This window comes from Aspergillus nomiae, assembly GCF_001204775.2.
Source record: "Aspergillus nomiae NRRL 13137 chromosome Unknown contig00120, whole genome shotgun sequence".
Lineage (NCBI taxonomy): Eukaryota > Fungi > Ascomycota > Eurotiomycetes > Eurotiales > Aspergillaceae > Aspergillus > Aspergillus nomiae.
The window spans coordinates 1-20,473 of NW_015378175.1; the positions used below are offsets into that span (position 1 = coordinate 1).

General features: G+C 51.0%; 6 protein-coding genes across 6 annotated transcripts; 3 read left to right on the forward strand and 3 right to left on the reverse strand.

The window, feature by feature from the left end:
- Nucleotides 1-404: 404 nt before the first annotated feature.
- On the forward strand, nt 405-2,199 carry veA (sexual development activator VeA; the record flags this gene model as incomplete). Its single annotated transcript, XM_015550458.1, has 2 exons — nt 405-552; nt 620-2,199. The coding sequence occupies 2 exons, from the start codon at nt 405-407 to the stop codon at nt 2,197-2,199; spliced, it is 1,728 nt and encodes a 575-aa protein (XP_015407235.1).
- Nucleotides 2,200-6,867: 4,668 nt separating this feature from the next.
- ANOM_005202 (putative nuclear RNA binding protein) lies at nt 6,868-10,673 on the forward strand (the record flags this gene model as incomplete). Its single annotated transcript, XM_015550459.1, has 3 exons — nt 6,868-7,167; nt 8,524-8,903; nt 8,951-10,673. The coding sequence occupies 3 exons, from the start codon at nt 6,868-6,870 to the stop codon at nt 10,671-10,673; spliced, it is 2,403 nt and encodes an 800-aa protein (XP_015407233.1).
- Nucleotides 10,674-10,965: 292 nt separating this feature from the next.
- ANOM_005203 (uncharacterized protein) lies at nt 10,966-12,267 on the reverse strand (the record flags this gene model as incomplete). The annotated part of the gene is made up of 5 exons (XM_015550460.1): nt 10,966-11,604; nt 11,694-11,728; nt 11,787-11,935; nt 11,995-12,077; nt 12,139-12,267. The coding sequence occupies 5 exons, from the start codon at nt 12,265-12,267 to the stop codon at nt 10,966-10,968; spliced, it is 1,035 nt and encodes a 344-aa protein (XP_015407234.1).
- Nucleotides 12,268-13,521: 1,254 nt separating this feature from the next.
- ANOM_005204 (putative G2/M phase checkpoint control protein Sum2) lies at nt 13,522-15,624 on the reverse strand (the record flags this gene model as incomplete). The annotated part of the gene is made up of 4 exons (XM_015550461.1): nt 13,522-14,862; nt 15,113-15,356; nt 15,431-15,466; nt 15,535-15,624. Coding segments are annotated over 4 exons (1,668 nt in total), but the record flags the coding sequence as incomplete, so codon positions are not given.
- A 328-nt stretch (nt 15,625-15,952) lies between these two features.
- ANOM_005205 (WD40 repeat domain-containing protein) lies at nt 15,953-17,297 on the forward strand (the record flags this gene model as incomplete). Its single annotated transcript, XM_015550462.1, has 4 exons — nt 15,953-15,993; nt 16,079-16,244; nt 16,329-16,994; nt 17,046-17,297. 4 exons carry the CDS (start codon nt 15,953-15,955, stop codon nt 17,295-17,297), a joined length of 1,125 nt encoding a protein of 374 aa, XP_015407232.1.
- Nucleotides 17,298-17,580: 283 nt separating this feature from the next.
- On the reverse strand, nt 17,581-18,789 carry ANOM_005206 (2OG-Fe(II) oxygenase family oxidoreductase; the record flags this gene model as incomplete). The annotated part of the gene is made up of 3 exons (XM_015550463.1): nt 17,581-18,497; nt 18,547-18,648; nt 18,696-18,789. The coding sequence occupies 3 exons, from the start codon at nt 18,787-18,789 to the stop codon at nt 17,581-17,583; spliced, it is 1,113 nt and encodes a 370-aa protein (XP_015407230.1).
- Between the last annotated feature and the right edge of the window lie 1,684 nt (nt 18,790-20,473).

The window sequence follows — 20,473 nt, forward strand, 5'->3', positions numbered from 1 at the left end:
ATTCTATTAGTCTTCCTCCCTTCCCCTTTTAGTCGACATTTGTGATTCTCTCGTTCTTCATCGCGCAGGCTACTTGGACACTACCCTAGCTCTCTGTCTGGATTTTTCTTGGCCGACTGGTCGGTGTCACGGCTTGCAATCGTGGAGTCACGCCCGAAGTAATCAACAGACTAGAAGAAAACCAGATTTACACACGGCAAAACGAGGATAGATTGCTTGCTTGAAGCAAGCACTTTTTTTAATAGCGTTGATTTGTTTGGTTGGACCGTGAGATTGCCAAGTAAGTCCTAACCTACATGGCTGCCCGGTCATTATTGGATTTCGACCATGAAATTGTGCTCAATTACGGTGGCCGTCGAGTCTGGTGGTGCTAATCCTGGCAGTTTATTCGCACCAAAGTCAAGATGGCGACACGAGCTCCTTTGGCGCCTCCGCCGAACGAGACGGAATCCTCCGTCAGCCGGATCACTCGAGAGGGCAAGAAGCTCACATACAAACTCAATGTCATGCAGCAACCGGAGCGTGCGCGAGCCTGCGGTGCAGGTGCGAAGTGTATGCAACCCAACCAGCAATAGGGACCGGGACAGTGAATCAAGCTGATGGTTCTGACTTCATATAGCGTCCGCGGACCGTCGTCCAGTCGATCCTCCACCGGTCGTCGAACTTCGAGTATACGAGTCCGATCCCAACGATGATTTGAACAAGACCGATATCACCTTCGCATACAACGCCAATTTCTTCCTGTTCGCTACTTTAGAAACCGCTCGCCCCATGGCCCAAGGCCGTTTTGCTCCGAACCCGACATGCCCAGTATTGACTGGTGTGCCCGTAGCTGGCGTGGCTTACTTGGATCGCCCATCTCAAGCCGGTTACTTCATCTTCCCAGATCTTTCCGTGCGCCACGAGGGTGTATATCGATTGAACTTCCATCTCTACGAGGAAACCAAGGACAGCAAGGATGCGAATGAGAATGCTCCGATCCAGTCTTCCATGCCCAACGCAATGCCATCGAAACCAATGGCGCCGAAGTCATTCCTGGATTTCCGTCTCGAGGTCGTTTCTGTTCCGTTCACCGTCTTTAGCGCCAAGAAGTTCCCTGGATTGACCACGAGTACCTCCTTGAGTCGGGTTATTGCAGAGCAGGGTTGTCGTGTGCGGATTCGACGTGATGTCCGCATGAGACGTCGGGGCGAGAAGCGCACGGATGACTACGACTACGACGAGGAGAGAGTCTACCGATCGTCTGACCGATTCTCTACCCCGGATACGCATGGGTACGCGGGCACTCCAGTTGAACGGCCTAGATCGACCAGTATCAGTACTGTGGATCCCTCGTTCCCCTACGGGGCTGATGCTCAGCGCCGGTCCTCTGGCGCGACCGAGTATGGTTTCCAGGGTGTCCAGCCGTACCAAAGACCAATTCCGCCAGCACCCGCTCCCGCACCAGCCGCGGCCTCCACGCCCGCTCCTCCCGCTCCTCCCGCGGCACCATCCCATAATACCGGATATCAGTCGCACCTCTCCTTTGGCTCAACTCAAACTCAATATCCAGCTCCCCAACTGCCCCCAACTCCACAGTCCGCGTCCACGTTGTCAGCCCCGTTCTCTCCCCATCCATCATATTCTCATGCTCGGAACCCGTCGACGAGCGCTGAATATGAAACGACCAGTTACCCCTATCCGTCGTCACGGATGTCCACGGAGCGGTCCAGCTATCCCAAGAGTGGGTTGCCTCCGCTCCGTTTGGAACCGCCTAAGCCACTAAATATGCCATCCGGCGAGCCACGCTCGTCTGATCCGAACGCATATCATTCCATGGCTCAATCGGCGGCACCCCGGTCTCAGACACCGTCATCGAGTCTGGTGCCTTCCCTTCCGCCCCTCAAGGCCTTATCAGGAGATTACCCTAACAATCTCTCTCAACCATCCAGCAGTATCTCTCAGAGCCCCAGTCACGACATCGGCGCGGGCAAGAAGTTCTTGTGGGATACGGGTGCCAGCTTGTCCAAGCGGTCATACGAAGATTCGTTTGGCCATGATGACCGTCCCCTCTACAACGGCATGCGTCCTGATACGGATGGGTATCCTCGCAGGCTGTCGGATGCCGGTCGGAACTTCTACACCGATACGCGCGATGAAATGGCGTACAAACGAGCCAACGGGAGAATGGCCACGAAGATTTCCCCTGCACTCCCATAAAAACCAGTTGATTTGTGCTTTTTCTCCCGCTCATGTAGGACGGCGTCTTGGCGAATGGTCGCCGATTGATTTCTTTAACGTAATCTGCCCCTTTTTCTCATGGTCTCTGGTGTGGCGGGCTTCAGGGATACTTTTAACGAACCAGACTTTTGATGTTTATACCACCCTTCTTTTTTTTTTCTTTTCTTTTCTCGATCTTTGCCATTATTGTATATGATGCTCTGCATGTGGTTTCCAAGATATTCCCCGGATTGTTCTTGTCTTCGTTTTATATACGACAGCTTTCATGTTTATTATCCGATGTGTTTCCAGGCATGCTAAAGAGCCTGGGGCCTCTCCCTTCCCGCGAATAGAAGCGAGTGAGCAATCAAAAACGTATCATTTTTTCGCAAAGTTTGGTGATTCATTTGCGCAACGTGGATGCATTGATCCGAGACAATCCCGGGGCCTTAGACATGCGACATGCCTGATTCCACTCCTTCGACCATTTCCTTGTTTGCCCATGACCATACCCCATCCATTGGCATGCCATCGATGACGTATGCGACAGCTCAGATCGACGACCTTCATTCTATATCAGAAATATATTGGATTTGACCTGTACATGACATGACTATCACCCAGTGATGTATCGATATATATGTTCTGTAGGGCATGTAGTGTCTTTCTCAAGTCAGAAGCCATACGGAGTAGAAAGAACCTGTACCCAGAGTAAATATTAACATTCCCTGCACATGTCAATTGTCATTCCACAAGAAATATCGAAGGGGAGGAACATTCCAGGAAGAGACACCGTAAATGAGCCGACATAGCTCAGGAAGTAAAGCAGGTCGGTCCTGCATAACCTTGTGCATTCTCATCCTCTTTATACACTTGGGCATAGCAGTACCTCTTATCATCGACGAATGCTTGATATAGTTATAGCTAACACAATGGATCTCTTACTTTGTATAAGCTTTCAACCCCTGGGCTATAACGCCCACTTGCTAAGATATTATATCTGCCAGTTTTAATTAATCGGTTCCACTTTCTTTGTTGGTATGATAGTTATCTTCTTTATTGGGGCATAGTTACTAGTTCTCTGTGTTACTATAGTGGTGGTGCCTTTCATGGCCATTGTATATCCCTTCACGGGCTACTTCAAAGAAAGTTGCGGACAAGGGGTTTGTTATCGGTGGATCCATTCTATGTTTATTTCCTTTCTGAGTAGAATGATGAGAGGTAGGGGTATTCTAATTAAGTAGTATGTATTTGGTATAAAATACAATCCATCCTCAAAGGGAATGTGTCTGCCTCCAAAGATGTGATACAAGAGTCTTGAGACTGAGCCTAGGAATGCGCAGCATTTTATGGAACTGCGATAACTTCCTGATTCCCTTTTGATCGCTATCAGTGAGACTGCAACTTACTCAGAGATTACAACCATCTGGCCTCTGGCCTACGCGAGTTTTATATCAGGCCTGCCATCACTACCACCCGCCGAGGGTGCGGGTGCCAGTCTTAGAGGAGTAAAACCTAGTAAAGAAGAGACAGAATTCTCTTGACTGTTACATACACTTTTTTTTCGACAGGAACTGTTCGTCCAGAGCTGTTGACCTCCCTTACAACAAGCACTTCCACGAGCCAAGAGACAGATGAGGTCCTGTGTGCCATGAGCCACAGAACAGATAGCCAACAATGGGGGCTGTGTCGTAACTGGAGCAGTATGCAGCGAACATCAAATTAACCAATGATTTCCTTTGGGTACCCTTCAATACAAATCCCCTTGGTCGATATGTTATTGTTTCCCACCTGATGTAGAAATAGGGCCAACCCCATCACACAGAAGACATGCATTGCATCACCTTAATTTATTAGACTCGAAACAGAATTGCAAGACAAAATTCGTACCTAGGAAAAGTAGCCGATTGAGTTTGAGCAGGAGCGATGGCAGAGCGGTCTATGTTTCGATTGTGGAGAGTCTGGTCGCCATCAAATGGTGTTCCCAATAGTCTTACGCTGGGCTGTACCAGGAATTGTCATCTTGCAGTCGATTCGGGGGATGTTGCTTTCTATGGATAAGGATCAGCACACCGAAAACTCAGCCTTGCGCCGGATGGGAGACGGGCCCAGACGGGGTCCCTAGATTCTGAAGTCGAACAAGTCTGGGGGTACTATTCTCATCCTTATACTAAGTCCAGGTTCAGTTAGAGCAATTTCCAATTGGTCTAATATCCTTCATATATCTAAACCCTTAGGTCTACAGAAGAAAGTACTATAACTCAATGCTCCTCTACATTACAACAAATATGTCTTTGGGTTGATGACTTCGGCGAACTGTACAATACAGTGTCTAGCTATTATGTGCTGCTAGCAGAATGAGGGCAAATTTTAATAGAAGCAGCTTCGAGTGATTGCAAGTCAATACTTGAGCATATGATATATCTGATTCGAAAAACTTAGAAATTGATCACCCAGAGACTTTATCTTCCTCTAAGACCCTTAGAAAATGGCAAGCAAAGGACTCATCACTCCACAAATACACGACGATACGAGGATGAAAGTTCCACAGTACTTGTGAAATATGTTTTAATCACATATCTTCATAGCATGTATAAGGTCTACATCCTACACTGCCAGCGGGAGATGCTTGAAAAGGCAGCACAAGAGCATTCCAGTATTATCCCCATCTGCTGCAATGTGACATCCAAGCGCAACCTGCAGGTCTTCGCTGGCGTGTATTTAGAGTCGCGGTGCGATCCGAAAGCCGGCCGCAGTCTTGACATTAATACGTAATGAAAACCCACCTCCACATCTGACATGCATAATTTAGAACCCCTTCTCTCTCTCTCTCTCTCTCGGCAGTTTTACCTAGTTCCCTGTAGTCACAAAATCAGATTATGCAGAACTGCGGATAGTCTAGGGCGGGCGATTCCTGATTCCTAGACCACGGTATATCCTCTCCATTGGATATTAGGTAGAATACTATATCTACAAAGCTGAGGATTGAGGATAGTGGCTGACATACCATATCCACAATTTGTGCAGAGGATATGCGGATATCCATGGATATTGAGGATGTTACCGCAGTCGACTGATTCCCTGTGGTCGAGACCACTGCTGCACACGCACGGTCCGTACCGTGACCTACTAGTACTTTCTTCTAAGGTTCCCTCTGGGGGAGGCTAGCTGCCAATCAAGTCTTTAGGAAGGGAGTAGTGTCACGCCTCTATCCTAATAGCCATGTAGTACGCGTGCTGGCAGACTTGGTAGTCCTCGGGTTGTGCCTTTCTAGTGGAGAGGTGAGGTGCCAAAGTACGCGGGGGTCTGCACCCCACCTTATGAGTTCCTCACCAAACATCAATATGCATGGTATTGTACGCATAATCGGATGTATTACGACGATATGGATGGGATGCTATGCTATTCTGTCACCAGAGCTATCTAATAATCAAAACCAAAATGGGACCTCCCTTTGTAAGCAGCCAGCGACAAGCTCTAGCAACCAATTCATCATATCAGCCTTGCGAGACAGGCAGAACCGCAACTTGAGCGGGTACAATATTCTTACGATACGTATATGTGGTGGAAAGGTATTTGACAGGAAGCTTAATGCCCTGATCTTTGCCTGGACAGTTTAGCCGACAGGTCCAGAACTCTTCCGCAGTGATCCATCTGCATGATGCTCCACTCTCTAGCGTCCATGGGCTTCCGGGGACTTGCAGAAACGTAAGGCAACTAAGAAAGGTCTGTCCTGAACCTTTGGTCGTCATTAGTATAGCCACAAAGGAAAGACTGTGATCACCTTCAATAGGAACCTTGAGCAGGACAATCTGACAGGGAATAGTTCAGCTGAGACATCGTCCCAGTATTCCCAGGTTGAATGACAAAAGAGGAAACAATCATCGATTCAGCTCGCCACGTTCTTACAACCTTGAAGAGTACCCCAGTACCGAGGAATGACAGGGGCAAGAGATACTTAGGTCTGCTACTTCGTGTCTGCAAACAACCATAAAGCTGCCCCGCGCTAGACACTTTGGGATCTGACAGCAGGACTCACAGATACAACGGCCGAAGCCTGCCAAGATTAGCAGCTCAGCTCTATTAACAGGGCGCCACACCAGCCCAGTATCTGTAGTCTGTATGGCCAAAACAGGAAATAGTTATAGATTCAGCTCGCCCCCTGTTCACTCGACTGGCAACCACCCCGCCACCAAGAAAAGATAGATAGAGATCAGATAACATGATTCATGGATATGACCGAGCCCTGTCAAGACCAGCAGCTCAGCCCCACGCCATCAAGGGTCTGGTCCATCTCAGTAGCTGTATTTTGCATAGCAGAACGAGGAAATGATCATGGATTCAGCTAGCCACCTGCTCACTGGGCTGCCAACCCCCCTCTACCGAGACATGACTGGCGAAGGGTGTATACGCTCAGACTCGGGTATCGTACTTCTGTCCGCATGCGGAGTCCAAGTACAGGTTGGCTACTAGGCTCTATCGGATATATAAAGGAACTCCTATCCCCAAGCTGTCGAGTATCAATCAGCACCATCACTTTTCTTTCCCTTCCATTGCACGAAGCTCCCTAGCTGCCAGACATCACAAGTTATCACCACAGTACCAAACAGGTAAGAAAAACTACTGTACCCAAGAGTCTTTCCAAGGCTAACTTGATCCACCAGAACCATGGAGGTCTGGACCGAGCACAAAAGCCACTCTGTGGAAGGCCACACCCTCACGGGTGAGCTCAAATACAAAGGCCAAACGATCTGGGGACCCAGAGCCTGCCATCCCAACACCACAGAGCTGGGAAAGGCCCTCACCGACGCTGACTGGCGCTTTGCCATGACATTTGAGCACCGGGACAAATCCGTCGAAGGACATGTACGCAAGATCAGTGTCAAGGACTGGAACGGAAATCTTCTTCTGGACGGACTTTCAACTCACGACAGCATGGATAGCTTGGCTAGAGCTGTCATGGAGAAGGTTAGAGAAGACGGCAAGCCCTAAGATTGTGTCATGTCACCAGAACTGTGTATTGGGGACGAGAGGCACGGTCTTGGTCCGGGGTTGAACTGAGGGGAAGTCACTTGGAAAGCCCATGGAGGTGATGCTATGAGGAATGATGGGCGGTTGGACACTGTTCTGTGCCACGACTGATGTTGGTGGAATGACATAGTTGTATATGGGTTCATTCTTTAGTCAACCAATCTGATTATCGATGATCTTTTAGTCTTTTCTCTTGCCATTGGAGCGCACTGGTATACGCATAACTTGTAAGACACACTGACCATTAAATTAAATACCAATGGTACAACTTAGTAAGTACTAGACCGCGCGCCCCCTACAGTGTTTCCCCTGGTATGTTGCTTTATGCACCATCTTCTGGCTGCAGTGTGACAGGAGTACTACTAGTAGGACTGTAGGACTGCACGAGAGTGATCTGGGTTCCTATTGCCTATTCAATGCACTCTGACGTCATTTCCAGTAAACCAAGTGCCTCAGGCATAAGTTTAACACCACGTGACACTATCAGCACGATGTCACGTGGCAGAGATGTAACGCCCAAGGCAGTGTGACAGGTGCATGTCTCCAGAACATGGCAGCCACCACGGCATACGTATTAGACAGAGCCCTTGTGCTGGGAGCTTGGAATTTAAGATAAATATTTGGCGCACAGATTCTGGTCTCTATCACATATCTCCGCAAGATAGCATTCGATCGAATCGCTACGCGCGATGAAATTACATATCTTCACAACTGATCGTCGTTCATTCCATACAGAAACATACATACTGCATAGATTCCCCGGCGAAACATACCGGGACAACAAAACAATATGCATTGACGGTGAATGAGGGAGTATAACTATCGGCTGGATGGCCTTAATCAAGATGGGACAGCCTAAGGCCTTCTTGGCGCATATTTAGTTCTCCAAACAAGAAAACAACAACAACAACAACAATCCACACGAAAAGGTAAACATTGACCTCATTTCACCCCCCGCAATCAAAACAAGAATATTTCCTCGTTTCTTCTTTTCTTTCTCCTCTTTCTCCCCTCGTCTGCTATTTTTCTCACGGTGTCAACTCTCTCGTTCTGTCTTGTCCTTGGATCACCCGATCAAATACTAGTAGTGACCGGCGCCGTCATTGTCGGAGAAACGAGTGGGGACAAGGTGAGAAGACGGGAAAAAAACAAAAAAGAGTGTAGGGATGACGCTGGGTGCCGAGGTTGGTCCATCCTTGACAATTAAATCTGACAGCTCTGAGGCCCCATTTTCTTCCTCCCTTGCGCTCTGTACTCCGACCAGGCCAACCCTTGCTGACGATTTCGCATCAGCTCCGAGCACAGATGTCGACAGACGACACCCAAGCAGACCGCCAATTACACCAGACGCTCGAATCCGCCTGCCGTCGTCGCGATGACCGGTCCCGCAAGCACTCGCGCACCGACGACTACGATGACTACGACAACGAGGAGTATTCCTCCGACTATTCCTCTGACGTCTCCGGTCGCTTTGACGACGCAGACGAAGACTACGCCCTCTCCGCACACCCGGCCAGCTCGCCCCGATCGACGCACTCCGCTAAGCGCCGTCGCTCCAACGACTGGCCTGTAGAGGAACTGCAACCGCCGCCGCCGCTGAAAGACACCGGATCGACTGGCTCGCGCTGGCGCTCGCCCTTTCATAGTAGGAACAATTCCAGGACTGACCATGGGTCGCCGCGCAACGCTTCGGGCCGGCACGGACGCAGGCGGGTCCCAGCGGGCGCGGCCGCCGGTCGCGGTTCGTCGAGGGCATGATGAACGACAGCGTCAGTGAGAAACCGCCCAGCATCTTTCTGCGCGACGGCAAGTCGGCCAATGGACAGAATGGCCCGACGCATCGGTCGTCGGGGATTTTTCGCTTCGGGAAAGCCATCGCGTCCGCGTTTAATCCGTTTGGTGGGTGGGGAAATGTCGCCGGGTGGAAGGGGTCGCCGTCTGCCGAGGCGAATAAGCAGTCGGCGGACGATGATATCGCGCGTGTCGAGAAGGCGTATGCGGAGTTGAAGAAGGCGGGCTATCGGGGCGCCGTCAAGGGCAAGTACATGGCTGATGCGGGGTCGCAGTCGAGTAACAACCTGGCGGACCAGACTTGGAAGTCAATCCAGGAGAAGATGGACTACAAGCCGCCGACGGGACGTCACTCAAGGCAGAATTCAGGTGAGGGTCATGAGTCGAGTGGCTCGCTGCGCAATTCGTTCCAGGAGATCCGTCGTGCCAGGTCGTCACTGGGCATCACGTCGAGTTTTATCCCCCTTGGTCGTCGATCAGAAGACACCGACCAGCCGCAACTGCGCAAGCAAAAGTCAAAGAGAGAGAAGCTGCTGAGACGGGTGAGCACGCTGGAGGAGAAGCTTGAGAAGGCACGGCGAGAGCTGCAGGAGCTCATGGGCGACGATGCACCCCCGATCCCGGAGCGATCGCACTGTCATGATTCATCTCACCAGAGGAAATTCGTGCCCGGCGCACTCCCTACACTCCCCTCCGAGCGACTCCTCAACAGCCATGACCCAGTATCCCCAATCTCGCCTGCATCCGACTCAGCTCCCCCGATGTCACTATCAGAGACCATCCAACGTACCATGCAGAGCCAGGACCCCGAACCAACGACGACAACCATCGAGCCCGAGTCCACAATCAAAACCCCAGCCAAATCCCCAGCCAAATCCCCAGCCAAATCCCCAGCCAAATCCCCCAGCCAGCGAACAACACAGTCGTTGACCATCGACAGCCCATCACTCAAGCGCAAATCGCCCGACCCCGAATCCGCCAGCGCAGCAAACACCCCTAAATCCCCGAAAGAAAGCACACCAAAGCACACCGAGGAAGGCAACCAATCCGACTCGTCTCGGCGATCCAAATTCCCCAAGACGTTCCGAGGCGACAGCCCCGGCTCCGTCGAGCGCAAACAAACCCCGCGACAGCGGGACGAAAACAACACCCCACATTCCCCGAGCGAAGAGCGCGGCCGAAGGAGAAGATCCTCGCAACCGCTGCGGTCGCACAGCAAGCGGTCCCCCTCGGTGAAGAGAAGGGCGTCCAATTCTCGGAACAGAGGCACCACCCCGTCGCTGCGCATGAAGAAGGGACGTGCCGATCTGAGATCCGCCAGTGCGCAGACTATGATCGACAATCGCGATAAAGAGAACCAGCACGCAATCCAATCCCGACAGAACCACCCGCACTCAGACCCGATTGATCTTGATGAACTTGATGCAAGCCCGAATTCATCCCCAAGCAAGCGAAAGGATCAACGGTACACATACAACTACATCCCGCCCGTGCCCCCGTTGCCCAAAGATATAGCCGCGACAGCTGCGAAAGTGGACCGAAGGCTAGCAAAGGAGATTGGGCGGCGCGAGCGGAACCGGAAATCAATGGCTCAGGGAAAGATGAACGGCAAGGCTGAGGATGCGTTCCGGTGGCCTGACGATATCTTCTGATGCGTCAGCTCTTTTGGTATTGGAAGGGCATCATCTGGATAACAGAACAGGACGAGGCGCTGGATACATATCAAGCCTACAAAGAGAGAAGAAGAGGAAGAACGGCGGAGTGTTGTATTGGTACACACGCCAGGGGAGAAGAGTAGTTGAAGTTTCCTATGTTAATACTCACGAATCTAACGAAGTTACGACCATTCCCACATAGTCAACCAGAACTACATAAGCCACCCCACATATCTATCCCCATATGCCCCTTAGGACCAGAATCAAACCTCAACACCACCAAGAAAAACTACAAAATAGCCGTAGCATTAGCATGCGACCCAATGCCCCCAACAACATTAGCCGGCGCACTGGTCAAAAAAAACGTCCACCTGCCCACCTCCCTACACCTTTTCGCAAGACTCTCCAAATCCCACATCTCACCCAGCGGCATACCCCAAAGCGCCAAAATATTCTGATGAATAAACCCATTCTCCTTGACCGGCGGCCAAGCCTCAAACGTAGGCGAATCGCCCGCCACAGCCGCAAAATAGCAATCATGCAACCAGTCCAAGACCTCCTCTTCCTGGTTCAGGCCGGCCCAAGCCAGGTCCTCGTGGGCGCGGGTGGCAGCCGCATGACGCTCCGCGGAGGAGAGCTGGTGGTAGTGCTCGACGAAGCCGGAGCGGACGAGGAGGATGTCACCGATGCGCACGTCGCCGCCTTGCGCGGCGGGCCGGAGATCGAGGCCTTGTGATTTGGCGCAGGCGTGCAGGTCGGCCATGCTGATCGGGTGGCGCGTGTTCGGGTCGTACTGGATGTTCTGGGTGTGGGCGTAGTGCCGGTAGTCGAGCAGGATGGCGCGCGCGGCGATGCCGTGGGCGGCCCAGTGGTGGATGCTGCCTCGGGTGGTGCAGTTGGGGCCTGGTTCGATGTCGGTGGAGGTTGTCTGTTTTCTAGTATTAGTATCAGGGAACGGTGCTTGGGTGTGGTGTTTTCTATGTATGTGTGTGTGTGTGTGTATATGTATGTACGTACTCCGTTGTAGAACAATTTGGTGTCAATGTGGGAGACTGGTAGGTTTTCTGTTAGTTTTCTTTCTATTCTTATAGAGAAGGGTAGGTGAGAGACGTACATGGCGAAATCCATCCCACTGAGTCCCGCTCTGCGTGTTCATAGTATAGATATCGTCGTACGCGACATCCTTGATCAGCGGTTTGATATTGTGCTGGAAGGTCTCGCGTCCGAAAGCCGGTGTCTCGGGGACGTGCACCGGAAGACTTAATACAGCGCATTAGACTTCCGGACTCTGGTATATGAAATGAGCAAACAAACTCACTCCAGGCGAAACATCTCGCCGGTCTGAATCTCCGCGGCGGCGGCTTTGACTCTCGCCGGGGTGAGCAGGTTCAGACGTCCTATCTACGAATACTTAGTATGACGTAATAGGGTTAAAGGCTAGGTCTAGAGCGAAGAAACAGACCTCGTCATCCTTCCCCCACACCCAGGCTGCGCCTTCCGGCGCTCCCGGGATCTTGGGGAGTTCTTTTCGAGAGGGGAACTGCGTACTGTTGGGGTCCCAGGGGAGGTTGTCGGCGATTTGGGTAGTCATGTTGGCGTTTGGACTGGAAGTTATAGAAGAAGGAAGCGAAGTAGACAGATGGTCAGCTATCTTGCTGAGTCTTTTTGAGGTGCTGGCCATTTTGGAGGTCTGGCCCCGCTATATAAGATAATACTGCGAGCTGTCTCGGGTCAAATTTCTGGGAATCTCGGTGGGACAGTGGATCAAGGCGGGTCTGGGGATGGCTTTGGAGGAAGACGAATGGAGCCATGTTGAGAAAATAGCATTTCTACGAAGCGCGTGCCGTGGTTATAGTTTAAAGTCTCCATGTATATCCGCAATCAGCTACTTCACCGAGGCAGTAAACTTGAACGTCATGTTGTGGATGCGGGGAGGAACAGCAGGTTGAGTAATCCCAGTGCAGATCAGCTCCGCAAAACCCAAGGGAGATATAGATTGACAAATCAGAGACTACAGTGTCTGGTCTGTCATGGAGCTCTGCAGTCGGTTGTCAGTTGAGGTCCATACCGAGGGAGGGGTGAAGGTAACCGACGGCAAATGAGCACAGCAACGGCAAAGCTTCTCCATCTGTAGCCAAAGTTTATCAATGCACCACTTTGGGGTAGTTATGCGTGTCGCTGGAACCACACAAGCAATTACAAACTACGAGCAGAGCACACAATAATGGTAGACCAAACGGCCTCCGTTTTTCTCGTTTTCATTCATGTTAGATCCATGGGATCACTTGGATTATGGTACAGGAGAAATCAAGGTCCCAGTCGTATCCAGTTTCCCGGCGAGTATCCCCAGAGATACTTCCAGCGGCACTCCTTCAACAGGCGCCGAGGGTCGACAGGGACCAGAAACCTCCATGAATCAAATATGCAGACATAGGATGTGGGAAACAAGCCAACCTATGCCGCCATGCCCGGGACTGCGCGAGTATGCCGGGAAGACAAAACATGATTATCATCAAAATATGTGATCAATGCAATGGAGGCGATGCCCAACCCATGCAACATATGTAAAACGCCATAATTCGACGCCGCGTAACGAAAAACCATCCCAGCAGGTAATTCACCAATCCCCACCGTAACCATAAAACATCCCAAACATGAGGAGATCTTGACTGTATGCCAAGTATTCGTGAGAAGGTACCATCAGACGCCGGGTAATATCAGAAACAAGCCAGGGAAGGACGCATCACTTCCAGAAAAGGCAAAATAAAGGAAAATATTCAACGCTAAGCGCTTCAAGAAATACGACTGGAGATCGGAATCAAGTCGGGGATGCCAAAAGGCAACACTAGTTCTGGGCAGGGACGCCAGTGGACTGAGACATATTACGGCCTCCACGCATACCACCACGGCCACGGCCACCGTAGCCTCGACCATAGCCGCCACCGCGACCACGGCCATATCCTCTGCCTCTGCCACGGCCGCGGTAACCGCCACGATAGCCGTCGACACTACCTTGACCGAAGGTTTCGATGTTACGCTTCTCTTCTTCACCACGCCACTCTCGGCCACCGGCACGAGCAGCACTACCTTCTTCGCGATCCCGAGCTTCACTCGAAATATTGTCAAAGAACGAGCTGGACTTGTTATACGCAGCAGCATAGCTATCGGATGGTTCCGGTTCGCCATTGGGGATGTGAGGCTCGACCTCGTGAACAGGAGAGCCGGTGGCAATGGCTTCCTTGACCAAGTCCTGCTTGTTAAACTTGGCATTTGCGGTCTCGAAGTCGTAGTCCGTTTCTGGAACCTCGATCTTCTTTCCCTGGTGCTGGCCACGATGACCACCACCACGGCCGCCGCGAGGATGATGACCACCCCGGGGTGCACGGTGCTCATAAGGCTTCATTTCAGCCATCTGCTTCGTGACACCCTCAACAGAGGCATCGCCGGGCTTTTTCTGAGCCCCGGGTTGGGGCAACTTAGCCATAGCAGCTGCTACGGCAGCAGTGGCAGCACGAGTAGCTTCAGTAATCGCTGCCTGGGCTTGACCTTGCGGGACACCAGCGGGGCCAGGAACCTGAGCAACTGGCGGCTTACCGGGGGCGGCAATAGGTATGGCAGGCTGCACACGTCCACTGCGTGGTCCGGTGGGTGGTGCCTTAGCAGTTCCAGCCGTGACTTGAGTAGGACCAGTAGCCGCTTGAAGAGCCTCCGAAACAGGCGGCTTAGACTCAACGGGAGGAGTGGGGGCATTTTGGGCCGCATTACTAGGTGCGGGCGTGCCATTACGGCTACCAGGCTTACTGGAGGGCTTATCAGAGACGGGCAGTTCGGATGTGTTCTTAGGCAAGTTCATAGGACCCGCACCGGGCATTGGCCGCGGCGGAGGGGGGGTCTGATGCTGGCCGCCAGGACCCATTGGCATCTGGGGAGGAAATTGGCCTGGCTGGGGGAACCCTTGTCCGGGAGGGGGGAACCATCCTGGTGGAGCTCCATAAGGCATATTTGGAAACCCGGGACCAGGGGGGAACCCAGGTCCACCAAAGCGTTGTCCATAGGGTGGGTAGAAGCCTCCTTGGAATTGTGGTTGGGGATATCCGGGAGGCGGCGGACGGGGCATCTGAGATTGTTGTGGCGTCTGGGACTGAGGGGGGATTCCTTGAGGGGCGGGTCCTGGACGAGACATGTTCTATTTTTTACAAGGTTAGCCAAATCCCTTGTAGAGTCTAAAGATGAAGCTGCAAGGTACGAAGTCCATGATCTGATCAGAAGGAAGGCAACGGAAATCTCCACACGGTTTTTGCGCTGTTCGGAACAGGTCTGTGTTTACATCCGAAATAGTTCATCATAAGATCATTTTTACCGACGACGAACGTCGGTGGACTCGAGACACCAGCTACGACTATGGGAAGTATCTCTGATATTGTGGTTCGACTTACCCCTAGAATGGCCGGATCATCTGGCATCTGTGGAGGCTCTGGGGCTGCATCTTCCTTCTTGTCCTCGGCTACACTGATGTCCTTTACATCGCTGCCACGGAAGACGATATATTCATAGATATTGGAAGCAGGTGGAAGCTCATCTGCGGGGTTGCCTCGCCGGCCCTCGGTACCGAAGGACACGACATTCTCGAGGGCTATTGTGGACGCTTCAGGGTTGATTTCATGTAAAGTACCCACATAGCTGCGCCGGGGGGTCAGTAAGATGCACGGCCATCGTGGACGATTAGAATTGACAAGGGAGCGATGGTTACATACCGAATGTCACTCTTGGAAATCAGGTTGAACCGCTGACTGCCAGGTGTTAACTCCAGCCTAGCCGCACAAACCCTGGTTCAGACCAGTAGGCATTGAAGACTGACCCTATAAGATGGTTCATATCCATGTTGAAGGGAGAGATGCGCGTCAATCGCGCAAGAGAAAAAAGAAAGAAACGATGAGAGGGAAGGGAAAAGGGGGAAAGACGGTGGTTTATAAAGGAAAGAATTGAGGGAAGGAGGAGAAAGAGGGAAAGTGAAGGAAGAGAGAAGAAGAAGAAAAGGTGGAACTTCTGGTTTTGTGGTGGGAAAAGCTTTTCGGGATACGGTGGGCAAGAGAAGCTCAGTGCGCAGTTCGTTCGTTTCGTTTGCCGGAAACAATTCAATCAGTAGAAGATAACTAACTCCACTCCGCATTCTCCATCTGCAGTTCCCCTCCACTTCCCCTGCATGCGACATTCATTCCCAGGTAGTCTACGTATTATTGATATCCCTGGTGATTGTTTGATCACTTTTACTCAACATGTCTCGTTCTTCTCATCGGGATGATTTCTTTCAAACTACGTCAGTCCTACTATCCATCCATAGAACGTCGTTACCTTCTTCACTCGCGCTTTCCAGTCGCTGATCTTCTTTCCCGTATTTGCAGTGCTGCGCTTGACGAGCAGAAGCGAAAGGACGCTAAATCTAAAAATACAAATGGAGACCCCATCAGGCTACAAAGTAAGATCTTGGCAGTCGAGGCAGACCCTCTGAACCCTGGCGCCGTATTCGTGGCACAGAGTGGTGGCACGGTCAGAAAGATTATACTCGAAGTAGGTGCACGGTGTCCTTCTTGTTGGATGCCTCGCTGGGATACGTAACTAAGCCAATCGTCATCTGCCTCGGTTCACTTGTAGACAGGTGAAACTGCTGCTCTTTATAAAGGACCAACGGCCCCCATCACAAGCGTCTGCTTTAGCCCCGACGGTCGATTACTATTCGCCGGTTGCTGGGATAAATACGTCTGGTGCTGGGATGTGGCTTCGAAGGAAGTGAAACAGAAATATGAAGGTCATACCGACTTTGTAAGAGCGGTAGTCACTACCAGACTCCAGGGCAAGGATGTCCTTGTCTCCGGCGGGGCTGACGCGCAGATCTTGGTGTTCGACATTGCCAGTGGCGAGCGGCTCTCCGTCATGAAGGGACATGCCAAGGGTATCCAGGGACTTGCCGTAGATCCAGTCTCTTTAGATTCTGACAGCCAAGAGTTGGTTGTTTTCAGCGCTGGTAGCGATCGGGAAATTCGCCATTTCGATATCGCAAGTGGCAGTAAAGATCTGACTGGCACGGACGCCATCCTAGCCCATGATACAAATGTGTTCAAGCTCTTCTTTGACCGGGATGCCGACTTGTGGACTGCCTCTGCAGACAAAACTGCAAAATGCCTCGTGCGAGAGGAAGGCTGGAAGCCAAACTTGACATTAACTCACCCAGAGTTTGTCCGCGACGTGGTTGTCTACGAGCAGGGTGGCTGGGTTGTGACTGCTTGCAGAGATGAAGAGGTTCGCGTATGGAATCGCTCGGTGAGTGTTCTTCTAACCTGTATGCTATGTCTTTATTAATGTAATGAACAGACCGGACAACTTTACCATACCTTCTCTGGCCATTTCGAGGAAGTCACAGGACTAGTACTCCTGGGCTCAACGCTAGTCAGTGTCGGTATCGATGCCACCATCCGTCGGTGGTCCTTGAAGCCCGAAGATCTCCAGATCGCTGTAGAAAAGGCCAAGAACACATCGACTGAGGAGGAACCAGAGCCAAATCCTGGGTCAATGCTTACGGAGGAGGAAGAGCGTGAGCTGGCTGAACTTTTGGAAGAAGACTGATCGGGTTTCTCACGCGAGCTCATGGTATCCTATACATGATCCACGAAATAGAATCATTTTCTAGAACTTATACTATAATAACTCACGGTGACAGAAGAAGGGTAATTGGACTAACATGTCTCACAACGATTTAATCTTAACAATAGAGCTTTCATCAATGGTCATATATACATAAATTTAGCCATCAGGCTCTTCAACCGCCTCCATGGTCAATTGTGAAACAAACCTCAGTAATCCTACCCCTAGTATACTTATATGGAATGAATAGTACGCCATATCCCAATCATTCATGAAAGACCGTGGTCTTCACACCACCAAGCTCAATATTCTCATCATTCGCCTTTGGAGGTTTATCCCAGTTCCTCTTCACTCTCGCCCTCACCCACTCCCCAGCGGATACTTGTGCCTCATCATCTCCATCCGTCTTGAACCCCAAACGTCTCAGCAAAGGGCTATCCACTGTCTTCAGATCCAGCCCATCACCCGGCCTGACAAAATACAGAACACCCAGTCGATCGATATGGGCCTGGTCAGGGGGTGGCGCGATCACCCGATGGACGCTGCTCTTCAGATACCCATTGGTCCAGAACTGCAACGCATCCGCGATATTCACGGTGATACTATTCGGATACGGCTTCACATATTTCCAAGCGCCCTCAGGCGTCTTCACCTGCAAGGCCGCAACAGGCTGTCGGAACAAGAGCGTCAAGCTCCCGAAATCCGTATGTCCGCGCGACCAGAGATTCTGATGCCGCGCGTTCTCCTCGGCGCTGCGTGCCCGGTAGATCATATACCGGAGGTGGCAGTCACTGGGCCCGTCATACGGATGGCCACGCACCAGATAATCCTCCGGCAACTCGAGAAGGATGGCGATCAGCCGGAAGAGCTTCGTGACGATGTGGTCGTAGATGAACCGGTGGAACCGCTCGATTTCCTCGTAATGCCGCAGGATCACTTCCGGGTGTGACCGTGCGTACCTCGGGATGAACTTGAATACATTGTACAGTTCGATGTTGTCGCGTAGGCCTGGCAGGATCTCGATTGCTCCCAGTGGTCGGTAGCCGTTGTAGTTGCCGGCTTCGAGGTCGGCGCGGTGTTTCAGTTTCTCGGACTCGGGAAGCTCGAAGAGTTCTTGGCCGATGGCGAATTGGCGGTCGATTTCTTCCGGCGAGAGTCCGAAGTTGGTGATGTAGAAGAACCCTGATCTGTGTTGGTGTGTTGTGTTGGATGTACACTGGGGGTTACTTACCGATGTTGTGGACGGCGTCTTTCAATTGAGCTGCCAGTTTCTCTTTACCTCCTGGTACATCAAATTGGGAGAGATCGAGTGTGACGAGGTCAGCCCAGTCGACTGCGCAATTAGCATTATAGAATTATCCGTGGGCGGCTTAAACATACGCTCATGCTTCGTTTCAGGTACATGGACGTACCGTCTTAGGGTGGAGGAACTGGCTCCGTCTGGGACACTCGGCTGGCGGGCTACTTCAGTCATGGTTAGTTTAGCTATAAATACGATGGTCAAGTTATTGAATTAACTTGAGGACTGCAGGCGTAAGTCTGGTCCGGACAGACACGAAAGAAAACGGGGATTTATACATACAATCTGCATAACCCCTCACTTGACATCTGCAGCTTGTTCTGGGATGGTGGAGTCCGGCAGATATGAGAGGAGGTCATAGGTCTGTTGGAACTAAGTTGACGATGGTGAAAGCATTCCTTGTGATGGCGTGAGAGGAGATGACTCGTGCCGAGAATACACACCACTATTCACATAGAACATCAGATGTTGAAACACAGTCTACATTGTGGATCCCTATTTTGGCATTTATGAAAGACGTCTATTAATCTAAATTAGCTGCTTAAATTCTCATGTTGATATCTGTAATGGCTTATGTTAGACGGCTACTTAGAAAAGCTCCTATCGCGGTACCAATACTTCATATAAGAGATACCTTAGAAGCATCGTATTTCACTGTCTATATTCAATACTAAAACGGTATCGCTTTCACAAGCAGTCCCCGATGAATGAAAATAACAAATTTAGGGGAATAATTCAGTAGCGCAGAGTCAAGGATCAATCATAAAAGCACTTGCGATCTCTGTTTCTTTCTTTCTCCAGCCCAGAGACTGAGGTTCTCCAGTTGATACCATCTTCAATTGAGATCCCAAGTTCCTTGCTAATGTATGGCAGCGTATCTTTTCGCTACCACTGCACGATCCAGGGCAAATCGCCGGGAGAGTGATTACGACTCAAGTACCTCAGCCATAAATCAAGATTCTATTAACCTGATAGAGCCTAACTGGACTCCAATATATTCCGCATCATGTCTCCCAGACGGACGGGCCCTCCGAGATGATGAAGCAGATCATCGGAATATTCCTCTGCTATGCAATAGCGTCGATGGAATCCGCTTTTGACTGGCACAAGGCCTTGTCGCATCTGCTCTTCATAACTCATACAGGATGATAATATTCTTTCTCTGCTGAATATGCTCGGTGAAGCGGGCGTGTCAGAATCGATGCCTCAGCCCATGAAAGATCCCATCAGTAATGCACTGGGAGTTGAAAACCACTGGAGCGAAAGGTGGAGAACGAGGCCCATTTGCCCAGTGACTGGCGTTTACTTAGTCTTTGCCGATTATACAACTTCAATTAATCGCTTACATATGCACAAAGACCCGGATGTAGTTACTATGACACGCCTAAGGGCCGAAAGGGTTGTTGGAGAGATCAAAATCTTTGAGTCGAAGAACATAATGTCTTCGAGGCTCAATGTTCCGGATGGTCCACGTTTCGCCAGGCCCTAGGTATGTTCAGTATAACAGAGCAGCCAAGAAAACCCTCAATGCAGACCTCTATCTCACCCAAGGGCTCGAAGAACCATAGGCCATCTCCGGTTCAAGCCATACAGATGTATTGCTTATTCTTGATTGCCGCTGGGTCCATATAGCAACTCACGCGCCGGCTATCCCACGCAGAGTTGTCGAAGTACTCACAGGCATTGAGCAAGGTGGGTATCCATGTGTTTATACGTATCTAGATTCCATAGACTAAGTGTAGTTTTGATAACCATAGGTCAGCTCGCAAGGTATATGGACGACCATTAATATCCCAAACCAACAGGTACCTACCAGACCCAGAGCCTATGGATGAAGTCCAAACTCACCACACATGTG